At 42.9% G+C, this 21,904-nt stretch overlaps 1 protein-coding gene and 1 long non-coding RNA gene across 2 annotated transcripts in view; one reads left to right on the top strand and one right to left on the bottom strand.

Moving 5' to 3' along the window:
* The window catches only part of LOC115476388 (solute carrier family 22 member 4-like), a 54,872-nt gene extending 42,388 nt beyond the window's left edge, over nt 1-12,484 (top strand). Inside the window, exons 6-10 of the mRNA XM_030212751.1 lie at nt 4,964-5,064; nt 7,873-8,087; nt 8,574-8,756; nt 10,418-10,553; nt 12,186-12,484. Of these exons, the coding sequence (XP_030068611.1) occupies nt 4,964-5,064; nt 7,873-8,087; nt 8,574-8,756; nt 10,418-10,553; nt 12,186-12,273 (723 nt within the window). The 3' untranslated portion in view covers nt 12,274-12,484. The remainder of the gene's footprint in view (nt 1-4,963; nt 5,065-7,872; nt 8,088-8,573; nt 8,757-10,417; nt 10,554-12,185) is intronic.
* LOC115476390 lies at nt 12,275-21,519 on the bottom strand. Its single transcript, XR_003943172.1, has 2 exons — nt 20,837-21,519; nt 12,275-12,625 (listed from the first exon to the last, which is right to left on the bottom strand). It is a non-coding gene; the product is annotated as an uncharacterized LOC115476390 (long non-coding RNA).
* Between the last annotated feature and the right edge of the window lie 385 nt (nt 21,520-21,904).

Raw genomic sequence — 21,904 nt, 5'->3', positions numbered from 1 at the left:
AAAGTGAGCCTCATGTCGCTGGTAGGAAAACTAATGGAAGTCACTGCTGAAGTAAAAATAATTAACTTTTTTCTAGAGTCCAACAGGTTACAGAATCCGAGGCAACATGCCTTTACAAAAGGAAAATCCTGCTGTTTCTGTATTGTAACTTAAAGTGAATAAAAAAAATATTATGGTCAATAGAAAAAAAAAAAGGCAAAAGGTCACTGCAGTGTAGACTGACTATAATGAAGTCTTTGATGGCATCCCAGACTCCTGGATCAGAAATTGCCTTGAAATGTTTACAAAACTTTTTTTTTGAGTGGGTTATGAATGGCAGCTTTCATAGATGGACACATGTTTCCCTTAATCAGGTGTGGTCTGTTTCCATTTACAGGGCATAATGTAGCATCTGTGCTACTCCTGATCCTCGGGGTATCATATTAGAAGATGACGCAGCATTTCTGGTGCATACTGAATGAATTGGTCCTTTGCGACTTCAGATCAATCATGCGCAGTCTTTGCAATGTTCTTACAGGCTGAATGTCAATTTTAATTTATTTTATTTATGTGGGCTTGAAATACTGCCAAATAGTAAGACATCCTTAGTTGCCTATTTTGGATCTAAGGTGCACTCATGTTTTTAGTGTGCGCTAAACGTTAGATGCCAATGCATGCCTATGGGTGTCTCCAATACTTAGCATGCCCACAATTTTAGCGAGCGCTAAAAATGTGAGCGTGCCTTAGTAAAAGACGCCCTAAGCAATTAAAAAAAAAAAAAAAAAAAAACTCAAAATAAGGCCATGCAGATGAGGATGCCACAGGAAATAGAAGGGGAAGTAGAGAGAGAATCTAAGAATAAGGAATCAGAGACGAAGGCTCAAAAACAAAGAGGGGAAAAAAAGGTCTTAAGAGCTTTGAATGAAGGGAGAGAAGTGGACCTAAAAGAAGAAGAAAGAGAGCATTCCAAAGTTTGGGGCCCAAGGTAACTAAAAGCAGTGTCACGGAAGATGGGGAGGGGACACACAATAGGTGACCCAAAGAGGAGCGTAGAAGATGGAATGGGGAGGAAGGGGTCAGAAGCTGGTGCAAATATTCAGGAGTGGACTGGAGACACCCTTTGAAGACTAACGAGGAGTTTACTACAAACATTGGCTGCCTGTTTCTTCCCAGATCTGCTTCAAAGGAGTAGTGTAATGTGATTGAAGCTGCACGCACGGTGAATGATTTTAACGGAGGTGGATTGCATTTTTAGTGTGTGCTAACCGTGTAGACACCCATAGAAATATTATGGGCATCTACACTGTTGGTGTGCACTAAAAACATTAACGAGTCTCTAGCACAGCTTAGTAAACAGGACCCTTGGTCATTTTCTGCGGTTAATGGGATATTTATTTAACTTGCCACCCTCTCGGGGTGAATCTTAATTAAGATGGTTAATAAATCCCAATAAATAAATACATTTGATATTGAGCACATACATTGTGGATATCCTGAAAACCTGACTGTGTGTGGGGCTCAAGGGCAGGTTTTAGAAAGCCCTGATTTAAGATTTGTTGACTGAATGGAAAGGACTGAGAATGTGACACGTAGAGCATAAGAAAATGTGGATGTGAGAAAAGTGCATGCAGCAGAGGTTTGTGAATGCGCCTTGCAAATAGTGTGGTGCTTAAAGCAGTGGACTTGTTTCCTTTGTTTTTTAATAAATAAATAACAGGATGCCTAGAGGAGCCATCTGTGGTTTAGCAAGAAAATGGGGAAACTGCTGTCTCTGTTCATCAGATGTTGGAACTGTGAATCATTTTTATTCTAAAGTTACTTTTTGGAGAAATTATGAGTCACTCTCAAAACCAAATAAAAATAGGCCAGGATTGATACTGATTTTTATTTCACTTGAATTATATATGTGTGTGTATATTTAGATATGAAGATATAGATATATATTCATATCTATATACAGTGCACTCCACTTAAGTGCACGTCGGATAAGCGCATGCTCTGTTTAACTGCATGCCGTACTTTGGTCCCGTTTTTGGCGCCATCAATTTCTATGGGGACAAACTTTGGTTTAGCGCACCACTGATAAGTGCAAGATTCGCTTATATGCATGGTTTAAGACCGCTCCTCTGCAGGAAAGACTCTGCATAAGCGCATGCATGGAATATGGAAGCCGAATGGCGCATGACAACCAACGAGATTTCAAATTTACCGCCCCTTTAACTGCCACTGGCAGAATAAGCAAAAGAATGTTGTTAGAGTGTACACTGGAGTCATCGTTGTCGTCACGCAACTGTAAGACTAACACTGGCTGAACGAATAGAAGTTCTTAAAAAATTAGAAAACAAACAAAGTCAAGCATCTATTGCTAAAGAATATGGTGTCAGTCCCAGTCAAATTTCACGTATCTTGAAGCAGAAAGACCAGCTTCTGGAAGACTGGCAAAACAATACAAATCCACACCGGAAACGAAAATGGGTGGGAAAGCTGAGGAGCTAGAAGATGCTCTTCGGTGGTTTTCTCAAGTCAGGAGCAGACAGTTTCCTGTCAGTGGTCCACTGCTTACGGAGAAAGCTAATCAGCTAGCTGAAAGTCTTGGACTAACTGAATTCAAAGCCACTGTTGGATGGTTGGAAAGATGGAAGGAGAGGAACAACATAAAAAATTCAAGAAATAGCATGGTGAAAAACAAGACGTTGATGACTTTGGTGCTGAAAATTGGGTTGTTTCAGTTCTTCCTACCATCTTGAATGAGTTTGCACCTCGTGACATTTTCAATGCTGACGAAAACGGTCTCTACTGACGAGCGATTCCTGATGGAACACTTGCATTCAAACAAGCCAAAACTACAGGAGGTAAAACGTCCAAGGACCAACTGACTATCCTCCTTTGCTGCAATACGGATGGGAGTAAGTTGGAACCCCTCATCATTGGAAAGAGCAAACAGCCCCGTTGCTTCAAGAATGTTAAGCGACTTCCTGTGTCATATGAGGCTAACGCAAATACATGGATGACTGAGGAATTTTGGAAGCAGTGGCTAAAGAAGTTAATGCGGCACAAAAGCATCAGATGCTTTGTGATAATTGTGCTGCACACAGTGATGATGTCAGGCTAACGTCAAGGTAGTCTTCCTGCCACCAAACACTACCTGTCTGGTCCAACCTATGGATCAGAGCATAGTAGCCAATTTCAAACATTATTGGGCTCTTGTGCTACGTCATCTGATGAGCATTATGGATGACCAGACTGGCAAGGATAAACGTGCTGTTGAACTGGCTCGTAATCTATCACTGTTGGATTCCCTACATATGCAGAAAAAAGCCTGGAATCACGTTACACAGGCAACCATTGTGAACTGTTATAAGCGGGCAAGCGTTGCTAGGGATGTGGAGAGGGACGAAACAGATGCAGCTGTTGGAAACACGTCAGATGAACAGGCTATTGACATACCAGCCTGTGTTACTGAAGAGGAGTTTCATCACTACATAGCTGTTGATTATGATCTACAAACAGCTGACGACAGCACATGTCCAGATATGTGCCTACATGCAGGCAATGGCTGATGATGAAACAGATGATGAAATGAGCAGCGAGGCACATGCTGATGAAATTCAACAACCTCCTGTCACTTTTGCAAGAGCGCTGGAGAGTCTCAACACCGTGCGGGCCTATCTGGAGGCCACTGGATGTCAGTGCTATGACAGTTTCAAGTAAGCCTAACGTCGGTTAACGGAGACTGTATACTGTACATATAATAAACTACTGTAGATATGTTTATCAGATGTCAAGGTTCTTATGGTCATAACGGTTAAGTGCATGCTCCGGTTAACTGCATGTGTTTCTTTGGTCCTAGACCCTTGCACTTAAGCAGATTGCACTGTGTGTATGTGTATATTGTGAAAAATGATGATGCTGCTGTGATGATGAAGCTCCCACCTCAGGATCCCAGGTCCCTCTTTCACTCAGGGTGAGCTGGTTCTCAGTATGCAGATTTATGCAAATTAATCTACCACCCTTTTCTGCTCAGGGTGACCTGCTTCTCCAAAAAGCAAACACAGTCAGGTTTCACCTCTCAGGCTATTTTCATACACATCTTTATTCCAGCCTCTGGGGCACACTTCTTTTAGCTTAAAACACTTTCACAAGCTTAAACAGTTCTTCCAGCTTAACCATTTCATTTCTTCCTACTCAGTGCAATCTTCCATTTTAAACATTTCTTCTTGCACAGTTCAATGTCCATAGATTTCTCCCCCCTGAGCCCTCTCACACATCCCTTTGGACTCAGCACTAACTCAGTCCCCGGACACACAGTACCTCTTTGAACCCATAGTTCTTCTACCTGGCACTCTAGGGCCTTCTTCCCCCAGCCAGCTTCCTTCTTGGGAACACCCAGTTCTACTACCAGTCCAAAGGGCACAGCCAGTACTTCTCATGGGGATTCCTCTTTGCTTTAGTTACCAGCTCTCTTTTCCAGCTGCCAGCTCTCCTTCCTCCTTTCACAACTCAGGAGGAGTATAAGTAGTTAATAGCCAAACAGGACCCAGCCCATAACCTGCTGCACCTGTTTCTATCCCCAGGACTCTCCCCGGTCCTAGCGACCTCCAGCTATCCTCCAGGACTCGCCCCAGGTCCTAGCGACCTCCAGCTATCCTCCAGGACTTGCCCCAGGTCCTAGCGACCTCCAGCTCTACCTCCCCTTTCTGGCTCCCTTCAGCGACTCACCCAGCCCTTTTCCCTGGACATTTTAGGGGGGACAACGCCCCCTAGGGGCCTAACCAGGGTAGGACAGCCTCTTCCTTCTTACAATATATATATATATATATATATATCGGAGATTTACAGGAAAATATTAAAATATATATTTTTTTTTTCCTGTAATCTCTCTCTGATATGAATGCACCTATACTTGGTTTTGTTGCAGTATTTGTTGGATTCCAGTGATATCTTGTTGCTTGATGTTTTGGTGTGGTGTGTATTTTCTCCATAGTTGAAAGACCTCAGGTCCCAGCATCAGAGGAAGCATAACTGCCTGGACCTAGTTAGGACTTCCAATATCCGTGTTTTGACCATTATGACGGTGCTTCTCTGGTAAGTGTCCACAAGCCCTAAAATGATACCAGGGGGTGGCCCTAAACACTCAGATACTTAGAGGAATTACACAAAACTTATAAAAGAGCCACACAATAGAACTTTCTAAGCAGAAGTGACGTGGCTTTGAGTAACTTGAGGGCTTTACTGGGGTTGCAGGCTTTTTTTGTTTGTTTTTTTGTTTTTAACCTGGTCTCATAAGTACACAAGTATTGCCATACTGGGACAGACCAAAAAGGTCCATCAATCCCAGTATCCTGTATCTAAGTGGCCAATCCAGGTCACAAATACCTGGCAAGATCCCAAAAAAGTGCAAAACATTTTATGCTGCTTATCCAAGAAATAGTGGATTTTCCCCAAGTCCAATTTAATAATGGTCTATGGACTTTTCCTTTGGGAAGCCGTCCAATCCTTTTTTTTTTTTTTTTTAACTCTGCTAAGCTAACTGCCTTACCACATTTTTCTGGCAATGATTTCCAGAATTGAATTACATGTTGAGTAAAGAAAATGTTTCTCCGATTTGTTTTAAATTTACTACTTCGTAGCTTCATTGCATGTCTTAAATTATATAGGGGCTCTTTTACTAAAGCTTGGCACGTGCTAACAGAATTAGCGCATTCTAAATGCTATGGGCTGGTTAGCCTGCACTAAGCTTTAGTTAAAAGGGATTCACAAATGATTGATCAGAAGAGATGTTTTTGGAATATGGGTGCAGACTGAATTCCTTTATTTATTGGGATTTATTAACTACCTTTATGAAGAGATTCACCCAAGGTGGTGTACAGCAGGTACAGTTTAACATAAAACTTACAATTTTGTTAACAGCATAACAATAGTGTGAAAAAAAGTGCCAAATATAAACAGGAATACAATAAGCACATAGTAGAACTTTCAAATAATATAGCTACGATACTAATGCTTTTCTACAAAACAGCTTACTGTATAGCTGAGGGGCCAAGTCCTGATACAGAGTCAGTTGGGATAAATGGTTGCCTAAACATAATGCAAGTTCTTGGTCTAAGTTACAGTGTGTGTAGCAAGTTAGTGCAGGTCATTTTATCTGGGTAAAAGCCTCATCCCTATGTAAATGGCTTTGAAAATTGCTGTCCCTCTGCTGTCGGCTAAAGCATTTGATGTAACATGTATGTGAACTATAGAATATAGACCTTTTAAATTCAAGCAATTTGGATATTTGCACAAAGGAACAGAATGAAAATTGGGGTGATGTAGCAAATTCAAGCCTTGAGTACTTTCATTAGAGGACACAGCTGCTTATCCCAGCAACACCTTTTCGTAAGTGCTGTTGGCTTCATATAGATACCTGACACGGTTACTGTCCTCGGTTTACCTACATAAGCACCAAACTTAACTGGAAGTACTTCCAGACTTTCAGTATTACTTCAGTTTGGCTTGTATTGGCTGAATTGGACACGGGAGCATGGCTTTTGATTTCTTTTCCAAGTTGGTCTAATGGTTCATTGGCGATATGTTGCACATCTTTAAATTTGGTCTAATGGTCTGTTCAGTGTTTGTGGTTGGTATGTTGCTGTGTAAACCTGTTTAATTGGTGAGGCTGTTCTCTGCTCCCAAGGCTGGTTGAGGTGCTGCTATAGTGACACCTAGTGGCCAAACTTGGAATCTGTTAGTGGAGTTCACATGCACTGCAGTTTGTGGCCACTAGCTGAGAAAGGGTGCACTGGTAGCCAGGCTGAGTCTGGAGGGAGGTATAAAGGCAAGAGAATGTTCCTGCTTAGCTGTGAAAAAGGGCTCAAGGTGTTGCCTAGTGGAGGTGGGTTAGGTTAGGTTAGAGCAGGAAGAAACCAGGGGCGTAGCCAGACAACAGATTCTGGGTGGGCCTAGGCAAGAAGTGGGTGGGCAGCAAGTGTTCACCACCACCACCACAAAAATATCTCAGCTGGCGAGAAAATGCTTCTTTCCACCTTGGCTTACCATGAAAGGGAAGTCTTCAGCTGATAGAGCTTGGGATCTCCACCAGCTACCACTAAACGTATGCTACTGTTGGGTGGGCCCTGGCCCACCCAGGCCCACCTGTGGCTACGCCACTGGAAGAAACTGTTGGGCCAGAAAGTTGATTATAGAATTAAAAAGAAGAAAAAGAGCTTGTTAACTTTTCTCTTTCTTCTGTTCTGCGGAATAATTGTGTGGTTGTGGTGTTGATCCACTTGGATACATAGAAACAAAGGTCAACAAACAGTCCAATAAAAAGGTTATCACTATCTAGTTCCCATCATATATCTGTTCTTGGTGCCTCAGCTATATGGTAAACCATATTGTAGAAAATCTTTAGCATCATATCTGTTAGTTGAATGTTCTAATGTGTGTGTTTTAGGTGTATCATTAGTATTATGCTAACATTGTATTATATCTCCGGTATTTGAATTCCAGTGCTGTTAAATGCGTGTATATTTTAGATACTGTTTCACACTAGTTCTATTAGGTTTCAATCTACTTTTTTTCAAGTTTGCCTCTTTTATTGTATTTGTGTTTTGTTCTTGGTTATTTTACTATTGTTATGCTGTTAACAAAATTGTAAGTTGTTGGTTTTTTTGTGTTTTTTTTTTTTTTTTTAATGTTATGTACCTGCTGTACACCGGCTTGGGTGAATCTCTTCATAAAAGCGGTTAATAAATCCAAATAAATAACTTTTTAAGAGCTGTGCAGATTGAGCTATGGATGGTTTTGCTTGAATATACAATAATAGATTTTTTCCCCAAGTGTTTTTGCACTTATGTAATTACTCAGAATGTACTTGGTGGCTTTTCTAATCTTCTTTGCATATGTTTGCAGGATGATCATTTCAATAGGATATTTTGGTGTGTCGCTCAATACACCAAACTTAAATGGAGACCCTTTTGTCAACTGCTTTCTTATGGCTGTCATTGAAGTTCCCTCCTACATTTTAGCTTGGCTTCTACTTCGAACGTTATCACGCCGGTATTCCATTAGCAGCATATTGTTCCTAGCAGGGGGTGTTCTTCTTCTTATTCAGCTTGTTCCCTCAGGTAAGAGCTTTTTATTTATTTATTTATAAATTCTATGTAAAATTAGAATAAGGATAAGACCAATATCAAATGTATAGCAAACCTCAAAAACACAAATATCAAATTATATTATGTATAAAAGGAAATCAGTCTGCTAAAAGACATCAGAAGAGCAATTATAAGAAAAGCTGTTACATCTTTAGAAAAGGAAATTGAATCCATCTGTAAAGGAAAAGCAGAAGGCAGGGGTATTACACAACCAAGATCTCACAACTGAAAAGAAACAGGAATAGACCCATGATTTTGTCAGGCTCTTTTTCCACAACATTAGTAAATGACCCACAGCAATGGTTTGCATACACTTCCTCCACTGCATGTAAATGTCTCTCGTGACTATTCATTGTGGATATCCAGAAAACCCTACTGGTTGAAGGTTTCTCAGGATAGGTTTAGGAACCATGGCTCTTAACTTATCACCTGCTTTGATCTTGAATATCTGTCTTGCAGACCTGAATATCCTGTCTATTATCCTGGTGATGACCGGGAAATTTGGCATTACCGCAGCTTTCTCGATGGCCTATGTCTACACAGCAGAGCTGTACCCAACTGTCGTCAGGAATATGGGGGTTGGCCTTGGCTCCATGTCATCTAGAGTGGGAAGTGTCATCTCCCCATACTTTGTTTACCTCAGTGAGTTTCTGGTTTTCTTAACTCTGTCAGTGATGGTTGCTGTAGATGTGCATAATAGCATGGCAAACGATGCTTCCGCCTCGGCCCCATTCTCTACCTTCCCCTACATAACTTCTGAATAGAAAAGGCCTGCAAACAGAATTGTTAAAGATCACTTCCCCAGTGAGGCTGGTTTGCACAAGCACTGGCAGAGTTTAGAGCTTCAAACTCCTCTCACTGGGTGATACATGTGAAAGGAGCTCAAAAGTAAATTCCCCATGTCTGCCTTGCAGAATTGGCTTTTATGCCCCATAAAGGGGGAGAGCTGTGCAAAAGGACCTTTTTTTTTTTTTTTTTTTTTTTTTCTCTGGGTAAATACCAGTTGACCTACAGAAAATCCTTTTGAAAGTTGCTCCCCCCCCCCCCCCCCCACCATTCCTTCACTGCGGGCTCTTTACTGGTTACCAGTGGCCAGTCAAATGTAAATGGTTGTGTTTTGGCCTTTTTAAGCTCATAAGGGAATGAGCCTTAAATATCTGGCTGATTAATTAGCCAGTTATATGCCTGGGTGTTTGTTACGTTCCTGGGATCATGGTAACATGGTACTGCCCGGTCCATGAAATTTTAATTTTAACTTTGCTATGGCATTTTTAGCGATTGTGGTGCTCGCTTCATGGAATAGTTTACCAGTTCAATTAAAAATCAAAACCAATTATTTATGTTTTCAGAAGAAATCTGAAAACCTGGCTTTTCTAAAACCTTTCATTGGAGTTGATTTGAAGGTATCAGTGAGATGAAGCAAAAGGAGTATTTTATTCATTGTGTGTGTGTGTTTTAATTGTTCTTAATCCCCCCCCCCCCCCCCCTTGTACTCTCAAATAAGTGAAAGGGGAGAATATAAATGGCTTTTAAATAAACTTCAATTATAATTCCAAGTATCCTGCATCAGCCATTGTAGGATATAGATCAGGTTTAAAAAAGATCTTGTTAGGGCACTGTTGTAATTTTGTGACATAAATTAGCATTACATTCCAACTAATCTAGTGAAGTAAATGGTAGAAACATGGTGAGTCACAACACCATGACAAAAGAACAAAGACAGAGGAAGTAGTGAAAATGAAAAGCAAGACAGCATAAAATAAAGTACTAGAAAACTAATTACATACAAAATAACCATTTAATCATAAATCAAAAACCAACAGTGGTCATAAAACTGAGACAATAAGAGCTGGGTTTGTTTTGGATTTATTTATTCTGTTGCATATGTATTTGTGTATGATGAAATAAAAGTACTGGAAAATATATGTTGCCTTTTTACCACTTTCTCGGTCTGTGGAACACTCTTGCATTTAGTGTAACTGTACTCTGAGAAGACTTTTGGTTCTCTATTCATTTTACTTTTGGTGTACTCTGACCCTTTCCATTTGTTTCACCCTCTTACGCCTATGTTTACTAAGGTGCACCATGGGCGCGTTAGCGTTTTTAACACGTCTAAATGGTTTACGTGCATTAAACGCCAACACGCCCATAGAAATGTATAGGCACGTTAGCGTTTTAATGCGCCTTAAATTTTAAGGCCGCGTTAGAAACTCTAACGCACCTTAGTAAACATACCTCGAGTGTCTTAACGTTTCTAATAGCAGCCCTAATATGCATACATTATATTCTGTTTTATTCTGTAGGTGCCTACAGCAAGATATTGCCTTATATCCTCATGGGGAGTCTAATTATATTGGTTGGGATTATGACCCTGTTCATTCCTGAAACATTGGGGGTAGCTCTCCCAGAGACTATTGAACAGATACAGAAGATTACTGTGTAAGTGTGTGCGTTGCTCTTTCAAAAGTCATTCCAGGTTTCAGAATTTTAATGTTCATCAAAACACAATTTCCGGCGACGACCCCTTCTCCCAGCCCCAGCATCTGCCCTTCTTCCACCTGTCCAGCCCAGCAGTGTTCCACAGAATTGCAGCAGGACTTTCTTCCTTTGCTAATGCTTCTGGTACTGTGTGGGAGCTCAAGGGAGAACCGGTACCTCTGTGTCTCACGAGAAGAACCTGTTGCATTTTCGGTAGCTAGATGCTGTGGGGTTGAAGGAGCAAGCTCCAGAGCGTTTCAGTACTAGGACCAGCCTGCTCCAGTGACATTACCTTAGCAGCAGTGGCAGCCTGCCATCTGACATCATTGTAGTGGGGCACAAATGACCCATCAGGGATACTGTGTTGGGGTTTTCCAGTTATGACTTAAAATCAAAAACTATACCTTTTGAATTTGAGCTTAAGACTTTTGACAGTCGGTGGCTTCTATTGTCCTAAGGCTTTGCTATTTGGAAACAAGGGACATAAGTGTTAACTTTTTAATTCTTTAAATAAAAAACAGAAAAAAAAAGTTGAGGCCAATGGCAGCTTTCATTTCAGCCGCAATGGGAGAAAAGGAAAGTAGTTGAAAGATTCCAGGTCAAGTCACCGGGCAGGAAGTCATCACTGAATATAGTTCAGCATTAATTTCAGTCTTTATTAAATTATGCATTATCTGTAGAAAATCTGTTACGACATTCAGTGGAAGTATATAGGATTGTCAAGCACTTCAGACACAGAGAGCTGGAAAAGTATTAACAGAACATATTCTTAAGAACATAAGAATAGCCATACTGGGTCAGACCAATGGTCCGTCAAGCCCAGTATCCTGCTTCCAACAGTGGCTAATTCAGGTCTCAAGTACCTGGCAGAAACCCAAATAGTAGCAGCATTCTATGCTACCAATCCCAGGGCACGAAGTAGCTTCCCCATGTTTGTCTCAGTCGGGGGCGTAGCCAGACTTCAGAAGGGGGTCTAGTGCCCGAGGTGAGGAGGGGGCACATTTTAGGCAACCACCGCCTTTGACCCTCCCCGCTGCCATCTGGTACCTTTGCTGGAGGGGTCCCCATCCCCCACTAGCCGAAGTCCTCTTCTCCAGCAAAGGTACCCGGCGGTGGGGGAGGGTTGGCAGCGGGAGGGGGGGGGGTCGAAGGGGTTGGTGGTGGGGGGGGGGGGGGGGGGAGTAGGGCCAAATGTACAGGGGCCCATGCCCCCGTGGCCTCATGTAGCTATGCCCCTAATCTCAATAGCAGACTATGGCCTTTTCTTCCAGGAACTTGTCCAAACCTTTTTTGTTTGTTTTTTTTAAACCCAAATACACTAACCGCTGTTACCACATTCTCCAGCAGCAAGTTCCAGAGCTTAACTATTCCTTGAGTGAAAAAATATATTTCTACCTATTTGTTTTGCATTTCCATGTAACTTCATTGAGAGTCCCTTTGTCTTTGTACATTTTGAAAGAGTGAAAAATCACTTCTACTCATTCTACACCACTCATGCTTTGTATGTAGCATCCTTCCCTAAAACACCACACACACACACAAACAAACTGTTTTTGTTGTACTTTATAACCCGGATTTATTTTTGATTTTCAGATTCAAGTGCATGAAAAAATCTCTGGTTGCAAAAGTGTTCAGAGCAAAGAACAAAAATCCCCATATCCTTAAAAATACAGCTTTATAACTTTTTTTTTTTTTCTTTTTTTCTGCAAGAAAAGATCAACAACCAAGGCAAAACAAGTGGCAGTTGCACAAATACAGTGGGGAAATAGTGTTGGGGACAAAACCTGATACACAAAAGGTTTCAATTCACCACTCTTTAACCAAAGGTTGAGTGAGTGTTCGTGGATTACAGACAAGATGAGTCAATGTAAATATAGAAAAAAAAACTGCAACAGACATTTGAAGATTCTATAATCGGGCTGCAAGTTCCAGTGGCACAAAATTTGTATACATACAGAAAGGCACAAAGTGCCACGTCTCATCTGTTGGAAACTCTGTAAATGCTCCAGAAAAGCATTAGGATGATGATGATCCTAAGACAATTATGGACAATAAGGAGATTAATTACCTAGAACATCCCCCATTCCAACAGATGAAAAACTGGATGCAACAGAACCAGACAATGGTAAAAAAAAAATACACACCAGCACAGCATTGATCAGTTCCGAGCAATATATTCTGTAAATCAGGAGGGGCGAGATGATCCTTAAATATTACAAAGTGCAGGCAAGAGACTAAGAAAATGTGGCAGAAAGATGCAGAAATATTTTCCATTGTATGGGGAGCCACAAGCTTGATTAAGCAGAATTTTCAGCACAACTGGAACTCCAGAAAGAAGTGAGTGTTTAGCAGTAATCTGGGAGACTGAGATCATACTCCACATTTCCAGTCCCTGGATTAGGTCTGAGGTTCAGTGGCTTCATGATATTTCAGAACTAACCCAGTGAAAGTACTGTGGTGAGCGTTGGCAGTAAATTTGAGAGACTGAGATCTTACTTCACACCACGCCCTGGCTTAGGAGTGAGATTCATTCCTGTCAGTTGGAGAAGTTGCCCCTGAGACGACCACAATTTTCACAATACAGTTTTGACTACCATGTGTATTTGTTGTTTCATTGCCAGGTGCTCATTAACTACACTGCCTAACTTCCTAACAGTTGATTTGAGTTGGTACGTTCAGATTTACTGAACAACAGAACCCTGACCTATAAAAGCTCAGTTTTCCCCAAATTGATAGTTAAACCCCCCCCCCCCCCCCCCCCCCCCCATATTTACTAAGCTGCATGCTAATGTTGACACAGTCCATTCCATTTGAATGGGCTATGTCTGCATTGCTTCACACTAGCCGCTAGCATGACTTAGTAAACAGGCGTGTTGGTCCTACTTGTCCACTCCAGTGCTATAATTAAAACCTACTCCAGTTTGTCTTCAGTCTTTTCTCCTTACCTCACCATATATGGGAGGAATGGGTGAACCCTGTCCAGCATGCTGGCAGGCCCCCATTCTTCCCACCCCCCCCAAGTTCAGAGAGGGCTGGAAATCCTGTGGGTCTCCAGCCCCCCCCCCCACTCCCCCAGCAAGGGGTCGCTGGTGGTCCAGACCCCCCTACCTTGTGTGTTGGAGGAAGGAGGGTATACACCACATAAGGGAAAAACTCCCTTATATGGTGTAAAGCCCCGCCCAGTGCATCCCAGGATACATTGGGCAGCGCTGGGTGCCACCATTTTGCAGCGTCGCAGGAAGAGGAGGGAGGGAGGCAGGCAGGCAGGCTACCCTCCCTCCTCCAACACACAAGGTAGGGGCATCTGGTCCACCAGGGACCCCTTGCTGGGGGGGGGGGGGGGCTGGAAACCTGAAACCCACCGGATCTTCAGCCTTCCCTGAACCTGGGGATGGGGGGTTGGTTGGTCGCCCACTAGGTCGCCAGGGACCCTTTGGGGGAGTTAGGGGGGGGTGGGGCTGGAGACCCACCAGAACTCCAGCCCCCTGTTGCTGGCAGGTTTGCTGTTGGGGGGAATGGGGGCCTGCCAGCATGCAAATGCATGCTGGACAAGGCTCACCATTCCTCCCCAATGATCTACAAATCCTAATGCCAGCTCAGGGCTGGCGTAGGGTTTGCCGCAGCCAGTGACCCAATCTTTGGTGCGCTGGCCGCTGATCATTGGGGATGAATATGTTTAGCCCTGTTTAGCATGCATTTGCATGCTAGTTGTGTTCAGAGCCCGTTGTTTCATGCGTTTGAGGGCTCTGATCATGGGGCGTTAGCAAACGCCAGCGCTAGTATGGTGCTAACAGCCTCTAGTGCCGGCATTTGCTTCTGATCATCCCCCTGCTGCTGTGGTAGGTTCTCGGAGACACCAGGGAGCAGCTACACTCAAGGCAAAAGTCCTGACAAGCCAGCTGAAGTCAAAGAATGATTTTTGTGGTTTTTTTTGTTTTGTTTTTAAACAGTATTTTTAGTGGTGGTGGGGTGATCATAATTGTTAATTATTAAAATCTCAAGGGAGGGAGAACCTTCAGGCCTAAATGGGAAAAAGGCTGAAGGTGTGGCTAGGGTGCGTAATTAGTGTGGACCAGCTCTGATTTATAAACACCACAAGAGCATAGCTAAAAGTAATAAACAAAATAGTACCTTTGTGCTAATCTCTGCAGAAGTCCATATTTTTTTTTTGTTGTTACATTTGTACCCTGCACTTTCCCACTCATGGCAGGCTCAATGTGGCTTACATGGAGCAATGGCGGGTTAAGTGACTTGCCTAGAGTCACAAGGAGCTGCCTGTGCCTGAAGTGGGAATTGAACTCAGTTCCCCATGACCAAAGTCCACCACTAGGCCACTCCTCCACTCCTAACTACCTGCCCTGCACACATAAAAAAAAAAATTTAAACCACTGAAGTCTGATACGGCAACGGGAAGAATGGCAAGTAACGTTCAATTGTGTCAAATGCCACCACGACATCAAGCACAACCAGTAATGTGTGTCTACCCTGATCCAAGAATCATCTCTGCAGATCTAAAGCTGAGATGAAACTGTATCTTAGTGGTGTGGTTTCTCCTGGAACCTCACTGATGATCATCTAACACATCTTAATTTAAAGATGGTCAACCAACTTCCACAATACACCGTTCAATAACTTTGCTTAGTGTGGAAACTGGACAATAATTGTCAACTGCATTTCAGGTTAACGTTTAGCCTGCATTGTTTAATACGTTGCACCTAACAGGTTTAGGCTCTTTTTTTTTTTTTTTTTTGTTCATTTGTTTCTCTCCAATTTTTGAAAGATGCCCTTTTGACTTTAATAGTCTGTTTCACATAGCTGTGCAACCATACTGGAGGTAGTTTGGTGTTCCTTTAACCCTTTCCTAATGTGTATAAATGTCCACACCTCCTGCAAACCTTTTAACCTTTTTTGCAATGGAGCCAGGTAGATTTGATGTTCACTTGCAGAGTCAGATTTAGTAAGAGATATTGTATTTGGGTTCTTATGAGAAGGATGGGTGGAGGGGCATAATTGTCGAACAGGGTGCCCAAGTTTTCTTGAGGGCATCCTCGCAGGACGTCCCTGCAAAGGGGCGGGGAAACCCGTATTATCGAAACAAGATGGGCAGCCATCTTTCGTTTCGATAATACGGTCGGGGATGCCCAAATCTCAACATTTAGGTCGACCTTAGAGATGGTCATCCCTGATTTTCGGCAATAATGGAAACCGAGGACGCCCATCTCAGAAATGACCAAATCCAAGCCATTTAGTCATGGGAGGAACTAGCATTCATAGTGCACTAGTCCGCCTCACATGCCAGGACTCCAACCAGGCAACCTAGGGGGCACTGCAGTGGACTTCAGAAAAAGCTCCCAGGTGCATAGCTCCCTTACCTTGTGTGCTGAGCCCCCCCCCCCCCCAAAAAAAAAAAAAACCCACTCCCCACAACTGTACATCACTACCCCTAGCCCTTAGGGATGAAGGGGGGGGCACCTAGATGTGGGTACAGTGGGTTTGTGGTGGGTTTTGGAGGGCTTAGATTTACCACCACAAGTTTAACAGGTGGGGGGGATGAACCTGGGTCCGCCTGCCTGAAGTTCACTGCACCCACTAAAACTGCTCCAGGGACTTACATCCTGCTGTCATGGAGCTGGGTATGATATTAGAGGCTGGAAAAAATATTTAAATTTTTTTTTAGGGTGAAAGGAAGTTAGTGACCACTGGGGGAGTAGGGGGAGGTCATCACCGATTCACTCCGGTGGTCATCTGGTCATTTAGGGCACATTTTTGTGGCTTGGTCATAAAAAAAAAAAAAAGGACAAAGTAAAGTTGGCCAAGTGTTCGTCAGGGACGCCCTTCTTTTTTCCATTATCGGCCGAGGACTCCCATGTGTTAAGCATGCCCCAGTCCTGCCTTCGCTATGCTTCTGACACGCCCCCGTGAACTTTGGTCGTCCCCGTGAGGGAGAGCAGTTGAGGACGCCCCAAATCGGCTTTCGAGTATGCCGATTTGGGCAACCCTGGGAGAAGGATGCCCATCTCCCGATTTGTGTCGAAAGATGGGCGCCCTTCTCTTTCGAAAATAAGCCTGTTTGTACCCCAAGGGAAGGCTACTCTAATTCAGATTTTACTTCCATTGCAGTGGTGGACTTATGGATCCAGCTTCTCAGTAAAAACAAGAATTCCAAGACCCACAGATTTAGTGAAAGCCAAAACAGGACTGGCTCTTCTGGTCCATTATGACAATAATAATTTCAAAGGTGTTGCTGTCTTTCCATACAATACTGAAGATGATTTACAGCACTATTTGTTTTTAGGGTATAATAGGTTCCCCCCCCCCCCCAAAAAAAAGAACTTGAAATGTAAATAGGGACTTGAGGGAAGGAGAAAGACTTTCCCACGGTCAAAATGAGGGTTGGTGGGGGAAGTGCGGTTTTGAATCCTGGAGCAGATGTGGCAGTGTACTTTGACCCACTGGCCACCCTGGATGTTCAACGTGCCAGACTGGGAAGGGAAGGCAGATAGATCCATTGATCCTGTAGTTTAGCTAGCTGCTCCTGCGGTCTGGCAGAGAAGGAAGGGGGGGGCATGTAGAGTAGGTAGGAAACCCCTCCCAACAGCTGTGGAAGAGAGCTGTGTCTAAGGTTTATTTCTGAACCATGCTATTGTAACACACTTCTTGGTAAATGGAAACCTTTCCAGCCTTGGTCTTCCTTTGGGGCCAGCTGGATTAAAAGGCTGCTGTTTAAAAAAAAAAAAAAATGATTTTAACATCGCCAGTCCATACATGATTTTGGATTCACATCCGTGCTGCTGCTTCTTGAAAAGCTGTTTAAAGATCAATTGTAAATGGTCTGGGGGGTTTTTTCCCCAGTTCTTCAAAACTTGGAAATATTTTCCACCAAGCTGTATTATAAGGGGGAAAACTGCCAGCAGTTTTTTTTTTTTTTAAACTTTTTGCACAACTGACCACGTCCACAGAAGGGGGTAACCATTCAATGTGTTTCTTTAAAACGTATCATCCAGAAGTGCTGGTGTTACAAGGGAGCTGTTAATGTTACAGATTTTACCCTTTTCACTAGCTATTCATTTTTTTTTTGGGGGGGGGGGGGAGAGACATATTCCAAATAAAAGGATCTTTACTTAGGGATAGATTCAATAATTGGGCCCCCTTGAATGCAAGGCCGTATGCGGTCTCACCCTAAGACCGGCCCGGGCTCTGTGCCCAACCTTGGGCATGAGGAGTTAACACCAACCAGGTGTAAATCCTAGCGTACAAGTTGCATGCAAAGCCACACTGTTCTGTAACACTGTGTACATTTTACATTTCAATTTGTTTATTAAGTTTTAAACATTTTAACAAGAATACACTTGTTATTGAAATACAGCCATAATACAATTTATACAGAAATAATAACATTCCTTAAAGAAGTAAAACTTACTTCAAAAATAATCTAAATTCTTAATTAACATGATAATATTGCTTCCTTAGACCTCGTTATTACACTGTGTACATTTTAAAGGAATGCCCCTGACCTTCCTATGTTCCTCCCATGGGCCACACCCCCTTGCAGATCCTCACACAAATTCAGGTGATTCTATAAATTGCCATGTGTTTTTGCGCGGATCTGCTGTTTTCAGTGCCTTGCATGTATTAGAATGCTTTTCCACACTGAACATTTGATGGGGAAAGTTCAGTGCTATATATAGAATTCCCCCCCCCCCCCCCCCCGTAAGTGTCTGTGCAGATTGCAAGGGGTGTTTATGCACAGTAATGAACATTTTAGCATGGTAATTGCAGAGGAGGTGTTGGGCAATGCCCCCAACAATGTGCAACCAGAGCCGCAGAGAGGGGGGAGCAATAGTCCGGTCCTGCCCCGGGCCCGGCTGGGTTGGCAGCCCTGTGTGCAGCCTTTGCACTCAGTGCACCTTAACACCAAAATTTAATGTGCCTTAAGTGCAAAAACATTTATGCACTTTAGTAAAAGGGGCCCCTATGTTTTGTGGTGGTGTTTTTTTGTATTTCTCCCAAGCTGAATTTTTATTGTAGACAGGTCACTCAAATACTAGGTCCTAAGACTAAAATAATTTAAAAAAATCTTTTTATGTATAGTTTAAGGGAGCAGAGGCATGCTGCCTGCCTGGGCATCTGACGCCTGAGGTTTTTCAGAGAGCACAAATATTCACCCTTTTAAAGCACTTTGCCTCAGGCTTTCGTGCACTTTGGACTAGGATAACACCTTTCAGAAAGTTGTGCAGCACAGAATTTGACCTTCTTTTTCTGTCCTCACAAAACATCTGGCTTCAGGGAAAGAGGAAAGGACAAGTGGAAAGGGTTTGCCTGGGGCTGCGGGAAGAATAAAACCCTGCTTCTAGTTAATATGCTTGCCACCTTCAATGAATAGAAAAACAGCACCATAAACAGCATGAATTGAGATTTTTCTTTTGCTACCTGCACCACATCGCTTTCTGGAGAGAGTTTTATTGTAGAGAGGAGTAGACTTGGTTAAATAACGATTCTATATGTTGTAATGGATAAGTTTATCAGCAGTGAACTTGACCCCAGAATTTGTCCGACCCTGTTTCTTTCTGCTCTGATTTGGAGCTTTCAGCTAAATCTGTACCAGCTTCTTTTGGGTTATAGTACCATGATCCTTTATTTTTAACTACCTGGAGTCTTCCTCCCCCCCCCCCCCCCCCCCTCCCCATTTATATATCCCTTCTGTCGTTGCAAAGACGGTCGTCAGGAAGACACACTAAGGTAACGTTTTAGAATTCTGCAATCCCTAAATCCAGCCACAAGGTGGCAGTATTGCACAATTAGTCAGCAGAGTCTGGCCCCATCTCCCCCTCCCCCATACCCTTGGATTTTCAGAACTGTCTCCCAACTCACCTCAGGCATGGGGAACCTTACCCACCTCTTTTATAATACAATGCACAGCACTGCCATTGGATCATTATGTTATTTCTTAAAGCTGCAGTAGTTTTGCTCACATTACTGACTTCCTATATGGTCTGCAGTTGCAGTGCGGTAAATACCCCACTGTAGAGGCAGGGCTTAGGATAGTCACTGCTGCTAGGTGTGATAACTTGACTGCAGTAGGAGTGTGGGAATATGGGTGTCACGGTTTGTGAATACATGTACTACAGCTGTGCTTTCATAAGTCTGGGGCGGGGGTTTACAGAGGAGTATTAAAACAGTTGCAGCTAAAAACTGGAATGTTTATAGAATATGTTGGTATATTATCCAAAGTAAAGCTGTGACAAAAGTATATATTTTAAGAAAATACAACCCTCTTTTTATACTTTGTATCTAGAAATGTACTTGGCTGTTCTCATGTTTTTTCTAAACAAATTCATTTATGTTTGCATTGCATATACATTTTGTGAATCTCCTGTAAATTTGATGTATACTTTTTTAAAGATCCTGATCACCTTTTTATTTGATGTGATAGAAAATGTTTCCTTTTTACACTTCTCCTGGTAGGACAATTTTTATGCTTTTGTAAATAGTGGGAAGCAACGATCAAAGTTATGTTAAGGTTTTTCTCTAACAGTTTTTGATTTTTACTTTTTTAAAGGCCTCCGAAAGCCCTCTTTGTTTTGAGAGTTTGCACTAATTAGGTTTGAGCTCTTATAATGCCTTTTTAAAGATAATATGGGATCTGATACATTTAATGAATAAATCACTTTGGTTTACTTCAGCCTTCCCATAACGACTGCTGGGAACTTCTGTAGTAAACAGAATAGAAATTAGGATAGTCCTAAAAAAAGTTTATGTAACATAAATTGTGCTGTATATCACTTAACGGGTTTAATCGCATGATTAATTGCGATTAATTGCATGATCCAAATTGGCGCCATTCCTTCCCCTCCATGCTATAGGCACCATCTCCTCTCCTCCCCTCCTTTCTCTTCTCCTCCATGGGCACCATCTCCTCCCCGCCTTCCATCCATGTTCACCATCATTTCCCTTCTCTGTCCTCCCGTCTCTCTTCTTTGATCATTCCATCCCGTATTCAACATCTAGCCCTCTAACCACCTCGCCGCATCTGTTTCCGCTTTCATGCCTCCCCCCAAGCTCTGCATCTTTGTCTTCTTTTTTCCTGCTTCCTTTTTCTCCCGCCGCACCCGTTGTGGTCTGTATCTCTTTCTCTGTCTTCTTGTTTCTGCTTCTTGCTCCTGTGCTCTTCCCCCCCCCCCCCCCCCCCGGTGATGTGTCCGCATCTCTCCTTTCAGCACTTTCCAGCTGGCACCTCTTCTTACCTCTCCTGCACGCCTTTCCAGCGGGCTACTCTCCTCTGTGGCTTTTTCTCCCCTGATCCTTGCTACTGCAGTAACAGTGCTGTTTGTCACCCAGCTCGAAGTGTGTCTGGAACAGGAAGTTCTAACTTCCTGTTACAAAGAGACGCTTTGGGGCCAGGACGTGAGAAGCAGCATTGTTTGGTGAGGGGTAGGGAGAAGGAGCATGCATAAGCGAGAGGGGTTGTTGGAGTGCTGTGCTGGCTGGTGGGGGAGATTATGTTAACAATTTTTTTTCACATTAATAAGTTAATATTTAATATGTTGTGTTCTTAATGCGTTAACTGTACAGCTCTAAACATAAAGAAGGTTTAATATAAAATTTGAGGGGGGGGGGGGGGCTTGTCGTAGTAGCAGTAACCTTGATCAAGCATTTCTTGTTAGTGACTTGGTGGGCTATAGCAAGAAGTGGAGAAACAGCAGGTGCAAATCTGGCCCATTATGTGGGCTGAAGCCAGTAGGCGGAGCTTGCTGCCACATTGAGTCACCCAAAACAACAGCAAATGCTAGACTACCCATGTATGAGTTCAGCTGTGAAAAGTCTAAAACCGTTCCAGTTGAATAGGCAGTGCCTAAAAGGTGGAGGCAATTTCTTTTTTTTTTATTTGACAGCTTTTTTTGTGTATTTGAAGCTTCCCATATGTAGATAATAGAATCATGAAATAAAACTGAAAATTACTAAAACACTGTAGCTGGTAGAAACAGCAATAAACTCTGTATTTTGTACTCATTTTTCTACACTGTTCTATAGACTACACTAGTACATGGCTGAATATCAGTGAGGATATCCCATTTCCTGATGGGTTCATCTTAACTGTTGTAATCGGCAGTGGTGTAGCAAGGGCGGGGTGGTCCACGCCGCTGGGGGGTGTGTTGGCTCCGCTGGTTCCCTGCTCCCTCTGACCCGGAACAGCTTACTTTCTGTTCTGGGGCAGAGGGAGCAGGGAATCAGCGGAACCGAAACACCTCCAGCGGCATGTACACGGCAGGTAAGAATGCACTTGGGGGGGGGGGGGTTTGGGTGATGCGCTG

Source organism: Microcaecilia unicolor, chromosome 8 (assembly GCF_901765095.1).
Source record: "Microcaecilia unicolor chromosome 8, aMicUni1.1, whole genome shotgun sequence".
NCBI lineage: Eukaryota > Metazoa > Chordata > Amphibia > Gymnophiona > Siphonopidae > Microcaecilia > Microcaecilia unicolor.
The sequence above is the reverse complement of the archived record's forward strand: the minus strand, read 5'-3'. Positions and strand labels throughout refer to the sequence as shown.